This window comes from Harpia harpyja, chromosome 3, assembly GCF_026419915.1.
Source record: "Harpia harpyja isolate bHarHar1 chromosome 3, bHarHar1 primary haplotype, whole genome shotgun sequence".
NCBI classification, from domain to species: domain Eukaryota; kingdom Metazoa; phylum Chordata; class Aves; order Accipitriformes; family Accipitridae; genus Harpia; species Harpia harpyja.
The window spans coordinates 42,566,200-42,593,709 of record NC_068942.1 but is presented as its reverse complement, the minus strand read 5'-3'; the positions used below and the strand labels follow the sequence as shown (position 1 = coordinate 42,593,709).

The 27,510-nt window shown below is 38.5% G+C and overlaps 1 protein-coding gene across 5 annotated transcripts; it reads left to right on the top strand.

Annotated features, from left to right (window-relative positions):
• Nucleotides 1-612: 612 nt before the first annotated feature.
• PSEN1 (presenilin 1) lies at nucleotides 613-27,384 on the top strand. 5 transcript variants are annotated; one of them, XM_052782271.1, is made up of 11 exons: nucleotides 613-682; nucleotides 3,530-3,664; nucleotides 8,448-8,704; nucleotides 9,999-10,140; nucleotides 13,761-13,828; nucleotides 15,591-15,811; nucleotides 18,172-18,270; nucleotides 19,575-19,661; nucleotides 20,516-20,689; nucleotides 22,841-22,959; nucleotides 23,251-27,384. In XM_052782271.1, exons 2-11 carry the CDS (start codon nucleotides 3,581-3,583, stop codon nucleotides 23,404-23,406), a joined length of 1,407 nt encoding a protein of 468 aa, XP_052638231.1. In that variant the 5' UTR covers nucleotides 613-682; nucleotides 3,530-3,580; the 3' UTR covers nucleotides 23,407-27,384. The 5 variants fall into 5 exon arrangements, with proteins under 5 accessions (XP_052638231.1, XP_052638229.1, XP_052638230.1 ...); XM_052782269.1 differs by having other exon boundaries at nucleotides 614-682; nucleotides 3,521-3,664; XM_052782270.1 differs by lacking the exon at nucleotides 613-682 and adding an exon at nucleotides 1,228-1,512 and having other exon boundaries at nucleotides 3,521-3,664.
• Nucleotides 27,385-27,510: the final 126 nt, after the last annotated feature.

Below are 27,510 nucleotides of genomic sequence, written 5' to 3'. Positions count from 1 at the left end.
TGCACTTCAGATGCATACGACCTACTGAAACTCAGTGTTTGTGTCAAAGTGCTTATGTAAAACCTAACTTTTATGTGCAATACTTTTGTGCCACTTCATTTTCCCATGCGTCTTCCTGTAGTGTAGTCAAATAGTGAAACACAACATCTGTTTTAAACATGCAGAATTGCATGGTTCCTCAGAGACTTTAATATTTAGAATAGATATATTTAGATGTATCATAGCGTTTCCTATATGTTAGTAACCCGATAAGGTTATGCACTTTTAAAAAGGAATGGTGGATAAATCCTCAAGTATCGGGGACAGCAAGGTGAGTTTCAAATTTGAAATTGCCTTTGTTTCTTCCCCAAAAGAGTCACTGCTGTTATTTTCGTAAGGCTTTTTCTGTGGGGCCATGTTAAAGCAGGGCTACGAGCTTACACGTGACTTGAATTCAAAGCGCCCAGGCAGCGTCTTTTCTCGCGCTACCCCTCTCTCCACTCGGTAACATCTCTTACCCGGGTCAAACAGGCCGGCCTCCCTCTCCCTTGCGAGACTCCTCTTGACCCGCGGGCTGGCCCGGCCGCCGCCGTCGGAAGTGAGGTCGCGGCGGCGGGCGGGGCGCGGGCCGGAAGCGAGGGGGGCCGGGCTGCGGGGCGGCGAGGAGCCGGTGGCGGAGCCCGCGGGAGGGGCGGCCCTGCAGGTCGGTCTGTCAGCCGCTGCGCGGGCGGGGGGGGTTGCCGGGGCAGCCCCGGGCACGCCGGCGCGGGTGGCGGGTGCCCGGCGGGCCGGGCAGCGTGTGGGGCGCGGGGCGGGCGCGCTGCGCCACCCGGAGCCGGGCCGGGGGCGCCCAGCAGGCCGGGCGGCGGCGGCTCTGGGGGCGGCCGGGTCCGGTCTTCGTGCGAGCCTTGCGCCGCGGGGCCGGGTTGGGCGGGGTAGGCACGAGTGGTGCCGCTGTGGTCGGCGGGGCCGCTGCAGCGGGCGCGGGGAGCTGGGGATGTCGGGCGGGGCACGGACCCTGCCCCCCCCCCCCGCTCCCCCTGCCGCGGGGGGCCTCCCCGCCCTCGCGGCGTTTCTGGGAGCCGGCGGCAGAGCCCCTCGCCCGGCCCCGGACCCCGTGCCGGCTCGCCGGCGGCGGCCGAGGGGGAGCGGGGCCCCGGGCCCCTGGCTGCGGCGAGGCTGCTCCGGGCCGGGGCAGGGCTGAGGGGGCGAGCTCCGCGGGGCGTTTGGTGTCCCCCCGGGAAGGCAGCGGCTGCTGCTTGTTGCTTGTTTGAGAGAGAAGGCGCGGGTCGAGCGGACCGCACCGCGTTTGCTGTGGCTGATCGGCACTCGCTTGTCTTGCTCTTCAAAGCAGAGAAGGCGTTGTAGAGCTTATTTGCGTGTTACCCCTACTTACTAGGCTAAACGTAAATCTCTGAAAACGGCCGTCGTAACTCTTGTTGTTCTTACCGAGGAAAGCCAAAGGAAGCATGGAAGAACTTTTTTAGACAGGCTGTTTTAATATTAACAGCTTCCTTAGGAAAAAATGTTTTGGTGAGTCCCTTTTCAGGTAAAACAAATAAAAATGTAGTTTGTGTCCGTTTAATGCATAGTTCATTTCTAGATCTTATTCACTCATAGTTAAATTTCAAACTTGGGAACGTTTGTTTATTTAAAAATAGAAAATAAAGTTGTTTGGGAAGATGTCCTGAATCCATTTTCTGAGCTCTTGAGTTTTCACAAGGGATTGTTTTAAGAAACCATAAGTTTTGAGGCCTGTTAAACACTGTCATTCCAGCTTTGGTGCAACTCCCCTGTCAGTTACTCCTCCCTGTCTTCAGTTTCTCTCTGCTCCTCAGTAGCTGGTTTTTTGTTTGGTGAGTTGGTGGTGGTTTTCTTTACCAGTCTTTAAAAAGGATTTTGTGGGTTGATGCTTTGTTTTTTTCTCCTGTAATTTAATTAGAATTTTGACATGCTGCCATCTGAAAAATCTCATTCTGATACTCCACATTTGGATAAAAATACTCAAGTTTTTCCTCTGTGGTGGCCCTGTTACTGAGAATTCTTACTAATAGCAGCCTTCAAACAACATTATTTATATTCAGTAGCCCAACCAAAGAATTGGAGCAAATATTTCAAAAGTAAAAGCAATGTAATGCCTATTTGTTCTCATCTAATCTTACATTTAATTATATTTTAAATTACATGCGCTTTATTTTTAATGACAAACATGCAAGAGAGCTATTCTAGTGAATACTACATTGTCTGTCTTTTTCCAAACAGTTTGCGTGCTCCCACTAGACTTGTTAAATTGGTGTTGCTTCCTAATGGGTCTTCAGTGTAAGCTACATCCCTGCTAAAGTTAGTAAGCACTATGCACTAGTCTTGTAAGATATGTATTTATTTTTAAGTAGCGGAACAGCTTCTGTATCTTAGTATCTACGAAAATGGGCTTAACTCCCTCTTTAAGTAAGATGCTGTCTTGCAGCACTTCTGGCTTGCTGCTGCCAAAAGTGAGAGTCCTTGCTTTGTGATATCCTTCCTTGTATGAGTTTTTCGAGATCCCTCCATACATTAGTTGAGTATACTAAATGAGCAGAAAAATATTCTTGTTTTCTCTTGCTGGATTTGTTTTCTTCCATTTTAGTGAGTAAAAATCTACTGTAAAGAGGACTGATGAGTGCTGGAGTTGGCACAAGGTAGGAGCAGGAGCCACTTGGGGTGGAAGTGGGGACTGGCACTCCACCCCTGAGGCAGTGGTTTATTCACTTCCCTCTGTTTTGTGTAACCAAGCCACTGATTTATCTAGGCCTAGTCATTGTTTCTTAAAATCATGTTTTTTCTGAAACTTATGTAGTTATATCACCTTTCTTCCTATTTTCCCTATATTGCTTTATCCTCCTTTGTTATGGAGGTTTATTCATGTTTGCATAGGAAAATGTTAGTATGTGACTTTTTTATGGAAGAATTTATAAAGCTGTTACAAGTATAAGGCATGTTTATGTACATTTAGCTGATACATAAAACCTACCGCTAGGGGAAATGAACGCACATTAGTTCTTGAGGCTCAGCTGAAATACTGTTTTGTGTAGCTCTAGGTCGCTCTTAGGGCATTACAGTATTAAAGATATATCTGGATTTTAAATTATCAAGTGTGGCTCAGTCATCCTTGCTTGAAGATTCCCCTTGAGCTTATCAGCAATTCAAAACCAAACAACTTGGAGCAATTGTACTCTGCTGAGATAAAAACATACAAGTTGTGCTCTGAGCAAGCATGCAGCGCTTCTCCTTTATTGCACAAGAAGGAATGGGGAACTGTTTTGAATTATTAGTTTGTTGCTGGCTTACTTCCGTGGCTGATGAACTAATTTGATAATGCCTAGACGCTCTTATTTTTATGCTGGAAAATCCCTATTATCATCTCTTAGAAGATATGATGCAGTTCAGTAGATAGAAAATGGTTGTCTTTGGGCTGCGTGAACTCTAAAAATTGGGGTAGGGAGGGGATGGGGAACCTGGTCATGTAATAACAAAGGCTTTTTACACATCTTTTTCCTTTCAGCATCTCAAGAGGAAAGATCCGTTTTGCGTAGAAATAAGTGATTTCCAGAGGACAGCCCCAATGACAGAACTGTCTGCGCATTTACCCCAGTTTCAGCATGGGCAGCTGACAGAAAACTTCCCTGATAACCATCTCAGCAATACCGTATGTAACAAACAATTTTATTACCTGGTAGCAGTTAAATCAGGATGAATAATGAAAATACATGCATGAAAATACAGTTCAGAACTCTAGAAATCTGTTTGTTGGGAGTAATTTTCCTCTATCTGGACTGTTGTGGTGATAAGCAGTGCCAAAAGAAATATTCTGTAAAGTATCTGATGTTCTAAACTCATTTTTATATACAGATAAGACTTCCCCCAGTTTAAAGTGGTGTTGGAGTGACCAAGCCCTCAAGAAAAATAAGAAAATGGGGTGGGACACTCCTGTGTCAAACATTGACCTTTAGAGGATTTAGTGAGCTCTCTTGATCCAGCCTGACTGTGGTCTGGTTGATTCACAGGTTTCTCAGTCACAGAGTTAATTTTAGTCTCAGTAGAGCTTGAAGCCTGGGTTTTGTTGTTGCTATTGGTGGAGGACTACTATGCAGGAAGAGCAGCACTGTCTTGTCTTGTGAATAATTGTCAAAGTGCTCTCAGAGTTCTTGATGTTTTGGGGGGGAGGGGGAACTCAAACCATAAAGTTTTATATGATTATTCTGAAAGACCTAAGCGCATAATTGTTGCTAAAGCTGTACTCACTGTACTGCACGTGTTGCAGTAAAACTGAGTTTAGATGATCTGCTTGGGTGTGGTGCTCAGACTCTTGGATTTGTCCTGCTCAGTTCTTTGTTCCTGCTATAGCTCTTGAGTATCAGGTTTCTTTGTGACACAGAAATGCTTTTGTGAGGCTGGGCCGCTTGTAGCCATGTTTATGGCAGTGATTCAAGAGAATATTTTGATCCCTGCTCTATCTCTTCTATACAATCCAGCAGTTTAAGTAGGATTTTGAAAAATCCTTGTCTTTATCTCAGATCAGCATCCTGCTATATCAGTAAAAATATAAAACATTTGAAAATTTATTTTTAAATTAAGAAGTCAGTCTGACTTAAGACCGTACTGATTATAGAAACTGTTAGTAAAAACAGAGAAGTGGAAACTTTCCTACTGCATCCTTTGTGCTTTTACTTCAGAGGGAATGAAAAGGGTTTCTTTTCATCTTGCAGAGGGGAGAGATTAACTTCCGTTGAACACTTCTGCCAGATTAAAAAGGCAGAGCTCGGCAATAAGCTGTAGGCTCACCATCCCTACAGATAACTTCGTGATGCTCCTTCCCAGCCTTGGGGGACGGATGGTTCTATTTAATTCTCACTAACAGACTGTACTGTTGAGTAACTACTACTTGTGCTTTTTCTTTCCATGTTTAAGTGTAACTCTAGATGTAGTTTCAATACTTAGTTGTAGTGATTTTTCTCCCCTATGCACATCCGCTTTGTTTTTGTACATATGTACAAAAATCCTTTCCTGCTTAAGTCTATCTAGCTTCTGTGGCTAAGAGTCAGCATGTGAAATCACAAAGTACTATAATTTACCATGTCTTATACCAGTCCACACACCAAGAGTTCAGTCCAGTCTTCAATATCTGTCACTGTATATCTGTCACCTTTAAACATAAATGGCGTATTTGAGAACTAATCAAGTCTATGCCCAACGTTAGGCAAGGCGGTCTGCTCCTGATACATAAATCTGGATTTAATAAATAAAATATTCTTATCAAATATGCTAGTTTTTTATCTCTTGGTTCAGGGGCATTGCTCTGGGTTTGCTATTAACTATTTTCCTGATAGGAAAAAAAACCCTATCATTTGCTTTTGATATTGTTTATTCACCTGAAAGCGCGTAGTTCGTAACTTACGTTTGCTTACGGTGTTACAACAGGTGTTACTGACTTTTTAGCTTCAGAATTTTCACTTTTAACTATGTCTGAGGAAAGTGAAGAGTCTGTTCCTTTGCTTCCACTTCAGCAAGAGTCCATGGCCTCTGCTCTGTTTAATACTGATCAGGTAGGATATGAGTGCACTTTGTTCTTCTAAGCAGCGGGGCACGCGCATGTCACGTTTAGCTACACTTTAGTAGCCTGAAAGGACAACTTTTGTGTAGTTTTAACAGTGAATGAGAGAATAACTCATAACTCTTCTGATGCTGATCCGGTTTTCATGCACTGTGTTGTAGTACATAAAGGCATTTTGTGATTGTGTCTTTGTTCCTAACTAGTAAAGGGAATAAAATGGCACATACTGGTCCAATTTCTTCATTTTTTCTGTTTATGTTTGGTTTTGCAGTTTTCTATAGTGGTGTGCTAGTTAATCAACCTTTTCCTTTGGCTGTTTTTGTGTTTGCTTTGCAAAACTGTAGGTTTTTATTTTACTTTTTATATTTCTGTGCCTAAGATAGGGGTAAGTGTGTTCTCATGCAGGACTGCTATTAGAGCACAGAAAGAGCAGCATATTCTGCAAGTGTGCAGAAACCTCAATACTGGGTCTGCTTTACTTGTGAAGTGTTAAAAGGCTCTGATCATCTCCAATGTAGTGTTACTTATGATCATCTTAGGCAGTTTATTTAGACAGGTAAGCTTATTGTTGTCTTGTTGTAGACTGAGAGAAATGGAACATTTTCCTATCAAAGTGAAAAATGTTACATATGAGCTATAATCTGTACAGAAGGAGGTTCAGCTACAGCCAGCATTTCGGAATAATTAAACATGATCTCTTTATTTGCTTTCTCCCATACTCCTGTTTCTGTCTGGCTTTCAGTAATTGTATGTGAGGACTTTATGCAAAATACCAAGTGATTTATAATGAATCTTTCATTTAGCAAGAAATAATATTGGACCCAAGATCTTTTTCAAGACATACTTTAAGTTAACAATACTAAATGAAAATTAGGGTTAAAACCTTAATTCTAAAAATTTGGTTGCCTGCTAGTTTTAATTGTTTAATCAAGACAGTGTTAGATATTTTTTTTTTCTCCCCTTATATTCAGTTTCCTTTTTGAAAAATAAAGCAAATTTTCTTAGAGGACAGTTCTTGAAACCCTGGTGAGCTTGATCGTGAGGATACCACAAAAAAAAGGAGAAAATAGGCAAAGGGTTTGGTGTGTACTGTTACTTTGTAATGTTTTGTAAAAGCAAATTTTTCATGAGTTGGGGAAGTTGTAAAGCTTCAACTGAGGTTTTAGCAGTGCCAGTGTTTGCAGTTCAAAGTCCAGGGCCTTGTACTCCTTAATCACTTAAGTGCTTTTGAAAACCCCACTATGAGTTCCTGAGTGTATACTGAACACCTTATCTTTTCTGAGGGTGGGGCTGGGAAAATTCTGTATAAAGAATCTCCAAAATAACTACTGATTTATCAAAAAACTGCAATTAGTTAATGAGATACAAGTCAGCAGTTGTGTTTGGAAATGCTGTTAAGAATAGGTGATGAGACTTTAACATCGCATATTTAAGGAAAAAATTACCTGCATAGGAGTACTTAAGCAGAAATTTCTTTAGGTTATTTTCAATGCCCTACCTTATGTCTAGAGCAATTTTACTAAAACTGAGTGATATTTTAAAGGTATTGCAAAAGGTATCTTCCTTCAGTTTATTGTACATTTTAATCTAAAGCTGCTTTAGTGCACTTACTCAAACTGAACTGTTTGTAAATGAATTCGTTCTGAAGAAATGAGATTCATTTTGTAAGGAAACAAAAATCTTTGTGTTACATCTCTTTTATGTTAAACCTCTTGAGTGGAGAGAATGGGAACAGTACAGCATAGACTTTGGACATGGTAATACAGTAAAAAAACCCAAGTAGTCTGTGTAAACTGTTGCATTTTAGGGCTTGTTTAGAGTGACTGGTAAACATAAAATGGTTTTGTTTCTTTGTAGTCCAGAACAGGTGAAACATAGCTCACTTTCCTGTTTCATTCTCTGTATGTTCACGCAACATATAAAAGGCTTAATGCTCTCTGCTAACAGGGCTTCTTGGAGAGGGGGCAGAAGGTTTGTGACACCAGGAGGAGTGCAGGCGCCTGATCATTTACTTGTAGGTGGTGTTCTCAGATTGTTTTTTTGCTTCTGGTTAATCTTAATTCCACTGAAAGTTTACCTCTGTCCTTGTGTTTGAATTATACCCTTGATGTTTCATGTAGCAGTATCAGGAAGCTCTTTCATATTTGTTGACAAGAGTGGTGGAATTTCTTCAATGTCAGTGAAAGGATGTGGCAGTAGGATCCTTGGGAAAGGAGAGAGAGAATCTCCACACTTAGCTCAATACGCTAAAAATTTGGGATCACATCTCAGTATAAAGACTGAGAATTACCTGAGTTTGATCACCATTTCTGTGTCATTCTTATTGCTAAAAATGTGGGAATGCAATACCTCATGAAACTCCATTTTAATATATGTTCCAGTTAGTGTACTGTAGTGGGAGTAACATGGTAAGGAAAGTAGAAATTTTCTTGGGATTTTCATGGAGTTAGGGTCATAAATGTCTGTTTGGCATTATTTCTAGGAACAGATATAGTTAATTCTTGTCACGCTATGAGTAATCTACTGTCATGCACCCTTGTATCAACTGTAGTTTGAACCAAAGGAGAAAGCTGTCTGTCTTTATTCAGCTTTTTAAATTCTGTTTAAAGGAAAGGCAACATAGGCTGTTAGATGCAACCAACCTACTTTCGGCTGCTGCTGTTTTTAATATAAATGCTTCTAATGTAACCCTGTGCTCCCATTCTTTTGGTAACTACGTGATGCAATTAATTACTACTGTTTTAAGTCTTTGCTGCAGCAAGTGTTTTTAACAGTAAATATTACCTTGCACATTTCCCCCTCAAGATAATTTTTAGCTTAGTCTACAAGAATATGATTGTGGATAGTTGCTGAGGAAACTGGTTTTTATTTATTGCAGAACGACAACAGTGAAAGACGTCGCCATGATAATAGTGAGCGCAGAAGAAATGACAATCCTGAGTCTGAGACCAATGGGCAGCCACAAAACAACATTCAGCAAGTGGTGGAACAAGACGAAGAAGAAGATGAGGAGCTGACACTGAAATACGGGGCAAAACATGTGATTATGTTGTTTGTACCTGTCACGCTTTGCATGGTGGTCGTTGTTGCAACCATCAAGTCTGTCAGCTTTTATACACGGAAGGATGGACAGCTGTATGTATCAATTTTTTTCCCCTATCTTTTCAATGAACTCGCTTAGATAATTTTCTTTAATCTCCATTTCTTCAGAAGTCTAATTCAAGCAGTGAACTCCCTCTTGCCTCCCTTTTCCCCTCCACCAGCCCGAAGATAGTTTTGTTCTATTCCTTCCAGAAATCAGACTCTATATTCATGGTACTACTGACATTTGTTTGTCTGGTGACCAGTTGGGATATCTTGGTTGTGACTGCTTGATTCAAATCCTAGTCCTCATTTTAATACTTCATTGTGACCTGTGGTATTTATAAAATAAACTCAGTCTTGAGCCAAAGCCATTTTAGTTGTACTCTGCTAGAATACAAAGATTTTGAAAAAGGAAAAAAACCTACTCATTTAAATGAAGTAACATATATGCCAAGTTCTGGTTTGCCTATGCTGTTTGATAAAGAAATTCAAATGCAGGAGGAAGATAGCTTTATAAGGTTCACTTCTGTTGCAGTTACAGAAACTTTCCTAGCAAGTTTCCTGTATAGAATGATTTTTTTTTTTTTTTTGCAAAATATTGATGTTGCCAAAAAAAAAAGTAATTCCAGTGAAAGCTGATTTGAGAGAAAGGAGACAAAGGAAGAACACTGAGCCTGTCAGAACCTGCAGCAAATCAGTCTAAATGTTCCACTGCGAAAACATTTAGACAAAATGATTCAAAGTGTGTTTGGCTTTGAAATGTTTGTATAATACAAGCATGTCATAAAATGTTTCAATAAAACACAAAGTTCTTTTTCACTATCAAAGTTGTCGATCAAAAGAATTATTTTTCTTGAGATTTTATTTATGGTAAGTGTCCTCTCCCCCCCTCCCCAATGAAGTGGTTTTTTCCCTAGGTGGTTGTATTTAAGAAAAAGAGTAGAGCCTATACATTGTTTTGTTGAAATCGCTGGGGAACCTTCCGTTGTAAATCCACTAGATGGTGTGCTTATAAAGGTCTAGCTGCAGTAATAGTCTAATGATTCGTAGCTTGTGAGTAATTGTATCAAACACTGTTTTTTGTTTGTTTTACAAAGTAGAAAATAGTAGTAATCTAAGAATGTAGGAAAGGCAAGTCTTCTAAGGAATTTTTTTTTTCTTTTTTTAATTAAATTTTGCCTAATATGATCCCATGCTGCCTTTCAAATTTTGCCTAAGTAGAAAATAGCGGTTGCTTTTACAGCTGTGGACTGAAAGATTACTGCAGTTTCATTTGATGTTGGCCTCACATATCAGAAACATCTGTGCATTCAGTGGCATTTCAGTTGACTCTCTGTTGTTGTAGCATCTACACTCCTTTCACAGAAGAGACAGAGACAGTAGGACAGAGAGCCCTGAATTCAATTCTCAATGCGGCTATCATGATCAGCGTTATCATTGTCATGACCATACTCCTGGTTGTGCTTTACAAATACAGGTGCTACAAGGTGAGTATAAATATAATTGACTTGAGTAATTGTGCTGGTTTTATTTATTAGTGCAGATTATCAAGAATGGAACAAAATGAAGGGTTATCAAGGATGAGTGAGCAAAAGTGGCAGAATTGGTGATTTAATTCACTGTTTCAGTTTTGTGGCTTCGGTTCCTTTGACGCAATGGGGAGGCAAAGGGCTGGTGCTAACGCTTCTGGCTGTTTTGTCAGTTAGAATTAGGGTGACATTGTTTCCTATTCCTGTGAAATGTACCATGTACTGAAATCTTCCTGTGGTCAAGAACTACAAAGTACAGACACGGTCCTACAATTTGAAATTAATTTAGGACTTCAGGGCCTTTTCAAGGGCTCCCCTCTCCCCACCCTGCCCCAGTGTAGAAGTCTCCCAACAGTGTGATATGTGCGTGGCTGTACACGCCAGGCGATACCCTTATAGCAAACACAGAGACTCTGAGGCTCTTTTGTGAAAGACTTCAATCATATAATGATGTAATCTAGGCAAGTCCAGGCTTAGCATAAATAATTGCAACGTCACCTGCCTGGGCGGAGTTGTTAATGAAAATTCCTGGTTATCTTTTGGTCTTAGTGATCCATTTGACAAGGCTTGGCCTAATAAAACTTCCCAGTGTGCAGCCAGAACCTTGAAGCTGTTTCATAGTTGTAAAATGGGCAGTGGGATCCATGTACTGGCACAAAGCTTTGCTCCACTTTATTTTGTTTTCAAGAGGGAAAAATGGTTCTTGTCTTCATGGCTGTGGGTGAAACTCCTTTACAAAGTATTTGTGGAGCGACTGGGGAAACGTTTTTGCCTGAATCTGCATACAGCTTGGAATAGTGTTTTTTAAAGTATGGACCTTCTACTCTATCACATTGTGGTGTTAAATGTGAACTGACAAAGTTTTTCTTTCTAAACTGTCAATTCTGTTAATTCTAATGAAGTCAGATAACTGATGTACTTCAGCTAGGTTCCTTGGCAGCCAATCGGTTCTTCTTAGGTGCTGAAGGCATCAACTAGTTTTTACTAAGCTTTTCACATTTCTGGCTTTCTTCTTGACCTTACAAAGCATTGCACGTTCTCCTTACAAAAATAATTGTGGTACTAAAAAAATAGAATGATTGGACAACAGAAATTTCCTGTAGTTATATTTTATGCTAATTAAAAGAAATAATTTATTTTTAGAATTGCTAACAGAGTATTTCTATGCTGTTATACCAGAGTGCTGTAAAATGTAGTTACCTCTCCATTGAATTCTCTTTTACATGCAGTTCTATATGTAGAATGTCTAGATTATGAGGAATGGAACTTACAATGAAAGAATGTTAGGCCTCCAGCTGGTAATGATAATTTGGTTATCATTCACAATATCTTCACAAGATTTTTATATGAAAACTCCTTTGAAGAAAGGAAATGCTATTTCAGCTTTACTGCTGTTAGTTTCCTATGTTTCTCCTGTACGTGATAAGTTAAGCATGGTCCTGATTCTAGCTCCTAAATCTAACCAGAAACAGCATCTTCAAAAGTGACAGTATTTGACTAGCTTTTCTTTTTAGTGTATTTTATTATTCTCTGCATTCTTCAATCTGCCTAACCAAAATCTGGCTGCTGTAGCTCATTTGAATTCTCTGCATTCTGCAGTCCTTAGTTTTTATTCAAGTTGTAGTGGGCAAAGCCGACTCTGTACCAGCAATCAATTAGTGTTGAAGCTGTTGTCAAATGAACAATACAAATTCTTTAATTAGAAGGCAACAAACCTGTCATGGTACCCTGCTAGGAAAATGCTGGCCAAAACTTACGAGAAATACTTTGGAAATATCACTTGTGTGAAAAGAGGCCGGTGATCTGGGAGGTGCTATAGCAAATGAGATACTGAGAATAAAACAAACATCTGTGTGTAAAATGCCAACTTATGTCAACTCTTGAAACTACCTCCTTCAGTACTGTTGACAGTAGTTATGCAAAGTGTGCGTAAACATTTGCTGGACTATGGCCGTGGTGTTTGACGTTGTTAGCATTTTACTCTTTACTAGAATGAAACATTATTATTCATGTTATTTTCTTAAGTGGTAAGAAAGTTTAAGAGCTTATACTACAAATAGAAGAACTACAGATAGATGTCATGTTATTATTAAAAGAAATGACACAGCTTGCTTTGCCATTTTCTTAAAATGGTTTCAACTAGTCTTACAGAGAAATAAAATTACTCTTGTTAGGTTGCTACTTAGATATATAAGTAGCTTTACAAGTTGTTTGAAAGTTGGATTCTGTTTCAGGTACCTATGAGTCTTCAGCTTTAGTATGGGTTTTTTCCTCCAAATTGCTATGAGCAAATACTGAAAGCCAATCTGTTAGTTAAATGACAGGTTTTATTAGGTTGAAGGTTAAAATTGAACCTGGTTTGAGAGACAAGACAGTGTGAAGGAGGAGAATGAATGTTTCAAAAATTGCTGAGAACTTTAAAAACGCTTATGAAAAATTCAGTGTTAGACTAAATGTACTAAATTACTAACTGTAATAGCTAGATTCTTAATTTGCTGGAAAGTCCTGGTTGCCTCATGTAAATGTGATTCCTTTAGTCTGTGTGCATATGGCCTTTACTTTTAAATTAACTTTTGCAAAATATTTTAAAAACTATAACATAAGATGTATTCTACTACACATCTTTCAGAAGAAGAGAAATAGATAACACAATTTCTGAACAGTTTCTGAATACTTTGATCTGGTGTACATATATAGCTACTTTAACCAGTCAATTTTCCACTGAGCATTTCTGTTTGAAGCAGGATTTCTTATGCAGCTTGAATTTCTAGATTATTGCTTCTGACTGGTTATCTACCTGCAATGTTGAGTCTGGTGTTATATATAGGATTCTGTGCTGGGAATTTGACAAATACATGTTTCATTCTCAGTTCAGAGATTACCAGAGTTACAGGGCTCTTCAATCTTGATTTTTAATTTTGCACAGTAATATACAAGAGTGGTATGCACTTTCATCACTGCAAAGTCTGAGTGCCTGTCATTTCCAATTTAAAGCACTGAGTACAACCCTGAACTGTTTTTTGTTAAATTGTTGGGCATGTATGTCTGCTCTCATATCAAAATTAGGGTTATGTCTATAGGTGATTGATAGAGAATACAGAAATCTTTATATAGTCATTCATCGATGATATGCTAATTCCAACAGATAAGCAATGAAAGTTTTTCATATGTTCCAGCATTTAATTCTATAACCGTATTCTGAAAATGATTTGGAATCAGAGCAGGCTTTTTAATTGTGCAAAAATGAATCATGTTTTCCATCTGTGTTAATGCTGGATACATCTGCTATGTTACAATGCCACTGTTATCAAAATGGCCTAAAAATATAGAAGCAGTAGTTTCCAATGTATAGAACCTCTACTGAAAGACCACAAAGCACTTAAAATTCGTACGTGTAAATTGAAATACAATAGTGTGTATAGACTAAATATGAATTTAGCAACAACCACAGAGAGAGAGATCTGAATATAATTTTCTTGCTTTAATCAAAAGGGAAAATAACCTTAAAAGCATTTTTAAGTAGATATTAACTTTAACAAGTCTAAAAAAAAAAATCTGTGTTGATATCTTTTTTCCAGGTGATCCATGGCTGGCTTATCATTTCTTCTCTTTTGCTGCTTTTCTTTTTCTCATTCATCTACCTGGGGTAAGTGAACTAAAGCATTAATATGCTATTCTTCATGTATCACTGTGTACGTATTTATTTTAGAACTAGCCCTTGAATGTTAAGAAGAATGATAGTGAGTAAGCTATTGCAATAAAATTTTTAGTTCTATATGGGTTCATAGAGTACGCGTAAGAGAGGGAGATTTATGGGTTTATAGTGCAATTTATAGTGTGCAGAAGCTGTCCCATCACATGCATTGCCAGAATAAGCTATCTTCCACCGGGTAGCTTATTCTGCTAGCGTATTTTCTGATAACTTAATTTTTCGTAGCCATATGACTCAGGGGCAGTTGTTTACATCATGGCTTTGGTAGTGTGCAATATATGCAAAGGCTGTTTGCATGGGAGTGACAGAAAAGAATCATCTGAAAAGAATCTACTCTCTCACCAAAATATATTCAGTGTTTTTCTTTTCAAATTTGGAAGCACACGTTTACCTAGACATCAAGAAAAGTTGTACATAATACTCGGTACTCTCTAAAATGAGCAACCTGATCAGGGTTCGTAACTAGAGTTATGCCATGAAATTATACTGTGTATATTTTTGTACCACTTGATGACAGATACACTTCTCTTCGAAAAAACTTATTTAATTTGGTCTCTAGGGGGAGAAAATGGTGTTTCTTCAAGTCACTAATTTTTGCCAAAAGTGATCTGTGATGCCTTTTTTGGTCAGTATTTTCTCTAACCTTAATAGCGACTTCTGAAATACAAGGCAATGTGTGCTGCGCAAGTGCAGTGCAGGCTGGGCGAAGACAAGTTGCCAAGCTCACTTCCTTTGGGTTTGGGTTGGAGCTGGCAGTCTTCCATGAGCATGTGTGAATAGAGGGACTGAAGGCTTTCCTGAAACCGTGCTTTCCTTCACATGTTCTTGCTGCCTCATAGCGGTACTGGCTTCCTTTTGCAGAGGTCCAGTGAGTGAGGAGGGAGTCTGTAGTAGACCAATTATATGTGATAGCAGTGAGGGGCATCCTCTTAACACTGTACATCTCAGAGGCCAGCTAACAACTATGGAAGACAAATTTCCTGGAGGAAAGTATAATGCAGATTATAAGCTGCTTAGTGCCTTGATCAGTTGCTAGCAGCAGAATCTGCAAAAGGCCATCACAACTGTTTCTTCCCTGGGTCAGTGGAAATCACCTGTGACTTGGTGACAACATATTTGTCTGTTTTGGTTTTACTTATTGAGGGTCTTAATTAGTTTATAGTATTTGGTGTGACAGAGTGACACGGTTCATCCAAAAAGAAAGCTTTTTACTTCAGTGTTTGTGGCAAAGAATAAAATACAATAACCATGTATATCCTACTTTGAAGTTAGTAAAGTATTTCCTTTCCACAGGTGGCAGGTAAGTAGAGAGAGATCTGTTTGCATGCCTTTAAAGATCCATTGTAACCTCACAAGTTCTTATTCTTCTGATTTTTAAAATTCATGAGCATAATCAAAATGACTGGTTTTGTGGTAATGTCCTTTCCTGTCAACTTCTGCTTTGACTGAGAAAGAAATAGAACATTAATGAAAATTTTCAGAAAAGTGAAAGAGTTGGTGTGAGGCAAACACTGGTAAAATTATCCCCTTTTTGAAGAATAGTGAAGTACTAATTGGAAATAAAATTTTACATTTGTGCCACTACATTGAATATGAAAATTAAAAAAAAAAAAAATTCTGAAGTTTCCATCTGTAACTTATTTCCATTGTTTTAAGCAAATGCAGTCCATATTCTTTTCCACATTTTTTTTTTTAGTGAGGTTTTTAAGACGTATAACGTTGCCATGGACTACATTACGGTGGCACTCATGATCTGGAACTTCGGTGTTGTGGGAATGATTTGTATTCATTGGAAGGGTCCGCTTCGGCTCCAGCAGGCGTATCTCATTATGATAAGCGCTCTCATGGCCTTGGTGTTCATTAAGTACCTTCCTGAATGGACTGCGTGGCTTATCCTGGCTGTCATTTCAGTGTATGGTAAGGTCTGGGGCAAGGCATAGTAACAGGTATTATGGTGGGTATTTCTTCTCTTCCCTGACTTTTCTGCTTGTCTGACTAGACCTTAAAAAAAGAAAAAGTGTGTGTGTGTGTGGCAGTATCATCCAAAGTAGTGGATAAGGTGATTACAGACTTCAGAAATAAGTTCATGATCTAAACCAAGATGGGTTCCCTGCAGCTAGTGGCTTTGTGTGACTGTGTGATGCCATCTTCCTTCATGTTTTCTGGACTTTCTAGATTCTTTGGGGAGGAGAATTGAAGTAATTCAAGAGAGGAGGAGATAAGAGACCTATGTCGCCATTTTAATCTCTTCTACGAAGGTGGAGAGCTTTTGGCTTTTCATTTTCCCCAAGAATCCTTGGAAACCATTGTATGTTAAGAATTTAGGAGCTTGTTGTCTGGGTACAGTCCCATACAGGTATAGATCTGCCCAACATAGGAATTGCTTAAATTTGTGGACATAGAAACAACACCCTGATCCATGCCTAGTAATATAATGAGAAGGAAGCAAGGAAGGATTAAAGGCAATTTTCATTGCTCCCGCCTAATAATATAATGAGAAGGAAGCAAGGAAGGATTAAAGGCAGTTTTCGTTGCTCAAAGTCATTTTACATTTAGAAGGATATGGTTGTGAGATCTGTTTCCTTGATTTTTTTTAAATAAAAAGAAAATTCATTTGAATTATTGCATATTATGCTTTTTTCAGAATGATGACTGAGAGATACCTAGAGGTAGTTTTTTCATAAAGCTTTAGAGGGCACTGGACACTTCTGGTAAGAAGATCACTCTCTATCCCAAATACCAATTTAGATCCCAGGCAAGCCTAAAAGCCAGTTACTTAGACATAATTAAAATATTACAGCTAAGTGTATCCATGAAGATGTGCTCATAACTTGGAATTTTTTTGGAAGCATGTAAGTGTGATGAATGTGTACTCTGAAAGTCACTGATGATGATGAAGACTGAGAATCTGTACAGTTGTAGAAATGCAGAAGATAATAAGATTTGATTAGCTCTGGTAGGTCAGTGTACTCCTTAGGTGTCCTCTTCCTTCAGAGGGAGGAAAAACGTCCCTTGTCTGTATGAAAACCTTCCCATCTCCCCTCTCCACTTCCACCCTTTGTATGACTGGAACAAATCTTAGTATTGCAAGCGTTCAGCCTTCATTCAGCGATTGCAAAATGAAGTTACTCTTCAGATCATATTCCAAGATCATAACGTGGTTGTTTTGAGTAAAGGGGAAGTATCAAAGCCTGTGGCCCTATGCTAAGAATTCTTTACTTGAGTGGGACCAGCAGTGGTGCTAGGGCAGTTAGCACAGGTGCAGAAAGCCTGCTCTGTGCAACATACAGCTCCTGACAAGTAAGCTGTTCCTTTCGGTATCAGATTTTGTTTCACATGAATTTAAAGACATACAGTGAGTGGACAACTGCAAAAGGTAGTAACATGGTTAATGTGTAAATGTTACAGCTTTCTGTCCAAATATGCAAGACAAGGGAAAAGTAGCTGAGGTTGTTTGTGGAGTTGCAAATTTCATTAATAAACCATCACCATTCAGGTGAGAAAGCAAATGGAGCATCTGATAGATCAGTTTTTTAGTGCTGTGCTTTGATCTGTATGAGTAACTTGTACAGTCATCCTATTTTGTAAATGATTGCTTTTCAGTTAATTTTTACTCGTTCACCCAGTTTCATATACTGTCCCATGAACAAGAATTGAGGGAAGCAACAAAAAGCTGCTTTTGCTTTCTTATGCTAAATGTGCTTTGAACACCTCTCAAATCTATGCAAACACAGCATTTTTCCGCAATGCTTAATAAACCTGTTTTTTTTCCTCTTCACATGCACATTCACTTTTTTCCCCTATTTAAGTGGGAATAAATTGGCAGTTATGCCTACTTTATAGAAGTAATGTAAGCCTCGCTTACCTGTTGTCTTAAAATTTGTTTTAGCATTAAACTTGGGTTAAGAAAAGCTTTGATAATAGAAAGCAAGCTTGGGTATTTCCAAGATGTTAGTTGAATAGTAGCTTTTGTGAATTATCTGCTTTCAACTTGCAAGTCAACATACAGACACAGATACATTTACAGTTGCATAATATCTTAAGTGAGGAACATCGCATTTTTTTAATTTGTATATATATTACAGTAATATGTAAAATAGGTTGTTTAACTGAGAATATTAAAAAGTATTCCTGTAGGATACTGACTTGTGGCCAATGGCGCTCTCAGAAGTCTATGTTCAGGGTAGCATTTTATCTTATTACCAATCTCTGCAAGTGTTATAGAAAAACCTTCTTATGTCTGCAGTGATATAAGATCTGTTCGCTCTTCCTTTCAGATTTGGTTGCTGTCCTATGTCCTAAAGGTCCTCTTCGTATGCTAGTTGAAACAGCTCAAGAGAGAAATGAAACTCTCTTCCCAGCACTTATTTACTCCTGTAAGTATGTTTCGTTAAATACTTTAAACTTACAATCACCCACTCAGCCTAACTGATTTTCTCATTTTTCTGTGTTTTAACATGATGCTTGTCAGCTGGAATTCTTAGTCTGTTCACTTGGGCCTTTCACTATTGACTCAAAAATATGGAACATCTTCTGGCTAAGATCTTTCAAGATAAAAACCAGCATGTTGTTTTACAAAATATGAACAGGAAAAATGATAACACACCTTGTTTTGGCCAAAGATGTCATTAGGCTGTGAATTAAGTCTATTCAAAGGGAGTACTTGTTTTCAGAAAATATTTATCAGCTTTCACTGTTTAAATAACCTGTCTTTTACTGGAAGGAAAGGGAGAAATTGCCAAGAAGAGATTCATTTACAGAATTATTTTCTCCAGGGCTTATCTTTTTTGATATGTTGTTTCTCCCTGCAGTTGTGAAAAATAACCTACTGAATGCAAATTGCTGTTATGACCTGTGTATCAATTAGTACATAATTCCACTGTTTCTGAAATTCATGTTGCTAGTTGTAATCATATGGATAAACAGTGAAATAGGCTAATCATAAATCATATGCTACAGGTGCTCACGAAAGGCTTGTATTTGGAAGCAGGAATTATGCTGTAGACTGACTGGCTAGTCTACTGACTGTAGACTGACTTGTCAGGGACAAGTTTACAGAGGAGAAAGGGGAGGGCTTTCGTTATGTGTCGCTGTGTTTCACGGATGCTACTCATAGCTGCCTGTTGTTCTGTTTTGTGGGAGGAGAGGTTAATGCTGAGAAACCACAAACTTGAAGTAAAATACACCATTTAAGTGTGGTGACATTTACTTCCAGATTGGAGAATTCTTTGTGATGGTGGGGACAGAGAACAATTAACTTTGATGCTGATACTGCCTCTGAATTGAAGTACCTTAGTACCAGTCTTAATAGACCTTTTTACTTGCAGATGAAAGAACTGATTAATGGAAAAAAGTAAAGAAATCATTGATTCAGATTTTCACTGGGCCTCATATATAGAAGTAATTTCTCTGGCAACAGTTGTTGCCATTTTTTTCAACATCTAGTAAGAATAAAACTTTTATTCACCAAATTCTGTAAATGCATGTTGTAGCTGGTACTGGCTGTGTTCCAGATATTACTGTGCTTTAGTGAGAGTAAAATTGCCTGTTGCAAAACATAGTTGTATTTAAAAAAAAAAAAAAAAAAAAAGAATGGATTGATGCTAACGCTATCTCAGAATTGCATACATCTGAAGATCTGATTAGCTATGCTGGTGTTTGTTTATTTGTTTTTTAATAGCAACAATGATATGGTTAGTGAACATGGCTGAGGAAGATCCGGAAGCCCAACGGAAAGCTTCCAAAAACTCTACTTACGATAAACAAGGTGAGTCTTATTTTGACAAGCCTTTATAGTTGTCATTTTGTTGGAATACATGTTTATGGATGCTTGTTTTTTAGCTTTTTAAGTGTCCTGGTTGCTGTAGAAGAGTGAAAGCATGGAAGCCTTATTAGGAATGATGAATCTGTCAAGGCTTCAAAAATTGCTTGCTTATTGTGCAGTTAATGTTCTTGTATTCATTTTTCTGGGACCCAGGATGATGGTGGTAAAATGACTCTCAATAGACAACTATTGACTGAGCTCAATTGCTTGTCAAATTGGGATGATATAGTATAATGCTAACTCATTTATATTTGTATTAGACAGAAATGTGTCTAGCCCTCTTGGCTATGCAGCTAGTGTTTAAAAACATGGAGTTTGTTTGTTTACATGTATTAATAAAGCAGAGCAGAGTTTCTGAATTTAACATGCTTGAAGGGGTCTATGTATATGTAACTTTCAGTAAAGTTTTCTATTTTACTGGAAAATTAAGCTGTCAATGTTGACTAAAGAAACTAATGAAATGTTAGATGAGAGTTTATTCCTTAAACTGTGATCTTTAAATTAGGTCACCACAGAACTTCCACTCTGTTATGTTGAAGTACTCCTGAACACTAGGACTTGAGTGCAACATGTAGATGCTGTGACTGCATTGCGCTTTGACTCCTGATTGTTTAAATAAGTATTAAAATCCTAAGCGAGGATGTCTTGTAATGGTGTGTGCCAGTGTTAGGTGTTGCTAAATATTATGGAATACCTCTTTTTTTCCTGATTCTTCTATGATCTTACATGTGGAGAGATTGTCATGTTTTAGAAGGCACATTTTTGAAGGAGATGTTAAATGCCTTTCTTCCTTTGAGCTCCGGCAAACCAGACTCAGAATGAAGATGCTGAAGCAGATGATGGTGGCTTTAGTCAAGAATGGCAGCAACAAAGGGACAATAGAATAGGACCCATTGAATCAACACCTGAATCACGTGCTGCTGTTCAGGCTCTACCCAGTAACTCTCAAACAAGTGAAGACCCTGAAGAACGTGAGTATGGAATACTGTGTCTGATAGACTTAGTAAATCTGAAGCTAGTTAGTCTTAGTCATCCTGACTGCACAGATACAGTATGCTGTGAGCTAATAGCAAGCTGAAGAACTGCTCTTGCTCATGATCAATACTGACATGCCTCATAGAAATGGAGTTGCATTTTGGTAGCTTTTGATTTTGCTGGAGGAGTGAGTAGTATTGGCCAAATTGACCTTCAGTTTGATACACAGACTCAAAACTTTAATAGTGCAGGCTGCTTTCAGACCATTATGCAGTCAGTTGCATTAGCTTCTGTCTTTTTCATGCAGTGTTCTGCTGTGTATCACCTCTTTTGGCTTTTGGCCCTGTAAACGCAGACATTAACATTTTTTGCCTCGAGATTAAACTACTGTAATCCACTCTGTAGAAAGCAATGTTTAAAACCTAATTGGAGACTGAAATGAATGCGGAGTGCCACGGGCTTGCTTATTTTTCTTCAGCATCTTGCTGAGGTGCAGTATCTTTGGAGACCATATGACATCAATATTCAGATATCTGTTTTAATAGACTTGTGATTTCCAGTTGGAGTTTAAGCTGCTATTAGATTTGCAAAGCACTAAATAAATTAGGGTCTGCCCATCTAATAAACTGCTCTTCCCATGTGATGCTGCCATATTTAGCAGGTGCAACTGCTTCCTCTGATTCTCAGGTGCTCCTCTGTTTAAAAATAGAGATTTCTACTTTAAGAACAATTTTAGAATTTACTTTGTCCCAAACATTCCAAATTTGGAATGTGTTGCAAATCTGTTTTCATTTCTAGAGCTTAGAAAAATAACATTAAGATGCAAAAACTTTAGGAATTGGGCTATTTTAGTTAGTTAACTGGTTAACTAAAACTCTTGTCTGGCCAGACTAATAATTTTCTCCTTCCTGTATTCCTACAGCAAATAGTAATGACAGATGTGCAGTGATCCAGTCAGACTTGTCAGCCAGCATTAGCTTACTAGAAGTTCTGAGCAGCTGATTAGAAATTTGGAGAGTTTGCTTGTGTGGAAGGAGTTATCTAGCAGTTGCCTTTGCTTATTGTTCTGTTATGCTGAAAGCAAGCATCCAAGTTTTGTTTCAGCAGTTGAAGGGTGTTGTAGTGCTTAAGAGCTTTTCATGAATGCACTGTTCTAGACCATATATTGGAGGCCTGCTGAAAGAGAGTAGTGTTGCCTTTTTTTCTGTTTTTTCCTCCTTTTTTTCTTTTTTTTTTCTGTCCTTTCTTTTTTTCTTTTTTTCCCCAGTGATCACCCAGGCATAGCCCTCTGTTTTGATGCTCTGAGTTCCTCTTAGAACTCTAAAGTGAGTTTGGGGCTGGACTGTAATCAGGTGACAAAGTAAACAATAGGCCAGATGAAAACAGCTGGTGACCTAATGTTGGCCTCTCTGACTTAATATCTTGGACTAAAAGCTCAGAAAGTGAACTGGTGTTCAGGAAATCTTCATTAGTTTGTTTGTAGAAATAATTGAGTATTGTGCTCCCAGAGTTGTTGCTAAGGTGGTAATTACTATTTAAAAGGATAAGACATTAACTCATGAGTTTTCCTAAACCTCACATCTTGGATTAAATATGTTGGGTTTTTACCTCTGTGATATGCTCTGTAATTACACACAAGTGCTTTTTAGAACTACCTTAGTAAGAATTCTGTAGGAAAATTGGGAGGGCAGTGGAATATTTTGCTGGGTGTAGGTTTCTAACTGGCAAATAAAACATCATCTGCAAGGGACTTAACATGTTTTCCCCCTTCCTCGGCCAGCTTAAAGGAATTGTACTTCAATATTCTGTTGAATATGACATGACAACCAAAAGTGGACAACCCCCCAACAAATATAATTACAAATATCTGAGCTTGTATATATTGTATTTGTATGTACAGGAGACTAGGAATATAGAAAAATTCTAATTATAGGATGAATTAATTGAGTGGTGTAATGTTCCTAAGCCGTCTTGTTTCACAAGAGTTTATCACTTGATTCAGAAGTGGTACTAGTTTTGAAAATAAAATGTTATTAGCAAGTCTTTTTGATTCTTAATGTAAATCTATATTATTCTCTGACAGTTACTGATATGCAATATTAGTAGACTGTCTGATACTTAATGCTGCTATACGTTCACTTTTGCAGGAGGAGTAAAGCTAGGTTTAGGAGACTTCATTTTCTACAGTGTCCTTGTTGGCAAGGCCTCTGCAACAGCAAGCGGGGACTGGAATACAACTTTAGCATGTTTTGTAGCCATATTAATTGTGAGTATATTGTAATATTATAATTGGGATAGTTTCTATCCTTCATCAGCGACAAAGCCATAACTGCTACATTTTTTTCTTTGGAATTTGTTTATTTGATGGCCAGACTGAAAACTGATGAGGGCTTTAGGTGTGATCATTGGATGTACATCTGCCACTTAAGCCTTTAGTTTAGGAAGGCATGAACTGTATCTTGTATTTCTGTGGGATTAATGTATATATATATAATCTTTTGCTTGTCAGAGTTCCCTAATTTCTCCCTTTTTTTTTTTGTTTTTTTCTTCCTCTCAGGGTCTGTGCCTTACACTTCTGCTTCTTGCCATCTTTAAGAAGGCCTTACCAGCTCTTCCAATCTCCATAACCTTTGGGCTAGTTTTTTACTTTGCTACAGATAACTTGGTGCAACCCTTTATGGACCAGCTAGCGTTCCATCAGTTTTATATCTAGCACACTTGATGCTGGTATTCTATGGATATTTGTAGCAAATCTGGGAGGAGGAAAAACATGTTTTTCCCTCAGTTCTCAAGTGAGACTGAAGTTTAATACTCAAGATTCCAAGCCTGAATCATTACAACTTCCTCCGATGGTGTTTGGTTTTGGTTTTGTTTTTTTCCCCGAGACAACTGCTGCACTGGGCACCATATGAATTTTCCTGTGTGAAAGTGGCTTCTTCCTGATGGCTGGTCTAAACCAGGTGCTGTTATATCAGAGGTAATCTGATATATGTATCTCTGGTAAGGACCACCTGTGTGAAAAGTGCTAATGCTTCCACCAGCAATGCGATCTCTTACCACAGGTTGATTATTTTCACAGCATTAAGGGTGCTCAGAACTTCCTTGATGTTAACAAAGGAAGCTGACAAATCACATGGAACTTGTCTCTGTAACCGCTTGAAGAGAGAGAACCCAATTCAGACTTCTTCAGCAGTGATTTTTTGACAGTGGAGTCCTGACTGCTTTGTGTAAGGAGAAAGGACTTTGTAGCAATTCGACAAAGGGAGAAAGTACTGTCAGTCTAAGAGTGCTCCACCACTTCATAGCCTCTGTGCCTGAGTGTGCTTGGTTTAGCAAATTTAAAATCTTTTTTTTTTTTTTTCCACACTGGAACCTAGAGCATCTTCTCAGTTTTAATACTTTCTATCCTCAAGCATGGAGTGCACCTGCTCCAGTTTATGTAGCTACTTAGACTTGGACTGAATTATTTGGCATTAGTGGATCATAAGGTCCTAATTTGGATCTTAGATTCCAAAAGGTTAATGAACTACATTAAAAAGCAGTTTCAGGACTTACTCTGTGCTCTTGCAAATCATTTTGCTAGAACACCATTTCAAACCCTGTGTTTGAGAATAGTCACTAACAGCATGGACTGCATTGTTGTTATATGTTCCTTCTACTGAAATGCTTATGAAATAAGTAGACATTTGCAGCAATGCCAGATGGAGTTTAGCTTGCCAGATCTAGAGGCCAAAGTGCTATTAGTAGCACTTCCAAGGCATCACTGAAATTTTTCCTCTTCAAAAATGTGGTTTACAGTTCTGTTGACTTGAAGTCAACCATCTAACACCTCAGGTTGGGCAGGGATTTTTTTCTGTGCGGTATCTTTATTAGTGAGGATACTGAAGTTAGGTGAGACATTACTTAACATTACCAAGGAGCAAAATTTGTGGCCCTCTTCACTTTACCTCTCCTGTGAGGAACTGAAGACTAGAGAAATGAAAGACAACTCAAAATCACTGAAAAGAAGATCTTGGAACTTCTTACAAGAAAAAGACTCAATTCAAACCTTAAAACTGCTAAACTCTGTTTTCTTCTTCATTTGAAAGAACTCGTTTATGAATAATTGCTTGGAAATGAGACTTGTGTGAGATGAAGTTGTTTTTGCCGTAGGCTCTTACTCTGTACAAGTAATTTTTTTTTTCTGAGGGAAGCACAGGGAGTGGATAATATTGTCGGGCATTCCATTTTACTTGCATCTTGATACTGGAGTCCTTGCCAAGTAGAACAACTGTCAAAATCCTGGTGCAAGCTCCTTTTACCTTTTTTTCTGGGGCTTTGTTTCAGTGCCTGTAGATTCAAAGGACTGAGACATCACAGATGTTCACCAACCATTGCCCAAATAAGGGGGAAGAAAGGCTGTGGTGTATAAATCTGCTTTAAAAACAAGAAGGCTTACTTTGATTGTCCTTGGAAACATCTGTCTCTTTTCCAGTATGACTTGCTAACTGTGGTGGTGTTAGCATTTACATTTTCATAAAATATATTGTCTTGTCTCCTCTTAAAGTACTTTTCATCTCATTTGTGTGCTGATTCATCGTGGATAGCATTAATAAACTAACCATATCAAAATTGCTTACACTGACTTTTCAAGTCAAACTTGCTTGTGTTTTCTAGCTTAAAGCACTCTTCCATATTTTGCTGCAATGAAGCCTGACTTTACAGGTTTGTTTTTGTTTTTTACAAGACACTGCGTTGGTTTTATACTGTTGTAACTTGTCCCTTTCCTGAGCGTTATATCTAAGAAAATTTCCTTGTGTGTTTTATTGGGCATCCTAACCATTGGTTCATTGTATAGAACAGGTTTGCTAAGAGTTGGCATCACTAGCATCTGTTTCCATATCTGAGCCAACTCTCAGTTAAGAGTTGTTACTTAAATGCAGCAGTCATCTTTATTGTTTGTTTTTTGACTTAAATATGCACCATGGGAGCACTAGCTCCATTAAGAGTTGCTTTAGAATCTGTAGAAATGCACAAATGCCTTTCCACATTCTTGAATGGGTGTTGGATGTACAACCGAAGGAAGAGCTCAGAATCTTCAAACACTAAATTGCCAGTCTTCCACTCTCCTGAGCTGCTTCTGCTATCTTCAAGTTTTAATTTCTGAGCTAGTGTGGAGTTACAGTGGTGGAGGCTATAAAATTTATGTTCACAGAAACTGTTCAAGTTTATATATTTGAATCTCAAAATAAGTTCAGAAGGGAAATTGCTTTTCAAGCCCAGGCCAATGTATGTTAAACTACACTGCTTATTACAAAGTCTTACGTACACCTTCAAAACCAGATGAAATTTTCTAGATTTGCCTTCTTATGCCAAGTCATGGTAGCTTATGTTCCAAATGAGATCTTGCAACTGAAGATCATCTCAGTACTTGGGTCCATAAGGTTCAGTTGAGAATAGTTTTTGTTTGCATTTGGGTTGTTAGTACATAAGTGTGAAGGTTGTGTCACTTTTCTCTACTTTGTCTTAAAACACCAATCTAATCTGAGATTGTGAACCGTTTCAGCTTGGTTAGCTTGTTATGACTGAAAGATGTCTGATAGGTAGTCTGCATTTTTGAGAGAGTTTTTGTTATTATTAAATTAGTATGTTAATGACAGCACATTAGACTGTAGCTCTGAAAAAACTATTGTGTAATCCTAGTAGCTAGATTCATCTCTTCCGTGCCCAAGCAGACTGACTGGTAACTGTTGTGTGACTGTTTCAGTATTCATACTTTGAAACTGGGTATCATGATAGCTTTCTCTCCCCTTTCAGCTTACATCAATGATTAGTCTCCTTCTTTGGCTAAGCCTCAAATACATAAATGAGAAAACATAATACCAAGTTACAGATTTGCCTAAAAACCAGCCACTTTCATTTTTCCTTTTTTTTTCTGTTGGGGGATTTAATCCAGAGCAAAAAAGAGAGATCTCTGGAAGCTGGTCTTACAGCAAAGATGTATGATGCTGTCATATATCTATGTATGGCTGTTATGGTGGCACTCAAATTGAAATGTCATCTGCGTGAGGTGAGTCTTGAAGGTACGCAGGTGATATTGCAACATATTCAGAATAGTTCTGACTGGGCAGATGATGACTTCTTTGAGCCAAATAATCAAGGGCTGTGCTCCACTAAAAATGGCTAATCTCAATGCACAAAGCAGACCCTATTTCAGGCATAGGAGGCTGGTGCTTCTTGGATATATAGGTATATATCTGTACCTGTAGAGATGTAGATATATATGTACTCTGGGCCTGTAGATGACAACTGTTCTGCCATTAGTGCAGTGAAGAATTAAATATGCAGAAGTACATTTTTGGTAGACGGTACTGTATGAAGAAAATTCTCAGAATGCTTTATTTAAAAAAAAAAAATTTGGCAATGATGCTGTTGAAACGAGTTTAATAGACTGTGGAACATGTCTGCACTGTGATTGCATCTCAGTGGTAACTTGGTCATTGGGAACGCTGAAACGTGAACTAGAATGGAATTCTTTTACACTCAAAGCATTTGCTGTTTTTTTTACAAACACTGGTTTGTACATAATCTGAATCGAATGTGAATGTTTTTTAAACACCTTTCCGGTTCTTGATAAGATACGTTTTTGATAGATATTGCAATTTTTCCTGTATTTGTCTAATTATTAAAATAAAAGTTGCACGGATCCTGACTTATCTTGCCTTTACCGTATTACTTCAAAGCCATCACTTAAAGCTATTGGAGGCCTAAACACTGTAGCTATTTTTATTCAACATTTAAGGAGTAAGATTCCTGTCTTAAGACACTTAAGTAGCTG

What these genes read in the sequence shown, in the direction of transcription:
- PSEN1 (XM_052782271.1), top strand. Translation starts at nt 3,581, where the DNA reads ATGACAGAACTGTCTGCGCATTTACCCCAGTTTCAGCATGGGCAGCTG. An exon ending in CCCAGCACTTATTTACTCCT is followed by an intron (nt 18,271 to 19,574) that starts GTAAGTATGTTT and finishes GTTTTTTAATAG; the next exon opens with CAACAATGATATGGTTAGTG. An exon ending in CTCTACTTACGATAAACAAG is followed by an intron (nt 19,662 to 20,515) that starts GTGAGTCTTATT and finishes TCTTCCTTTGAG; the next exon opens with CTCCGGCAAACCAGACTCAG.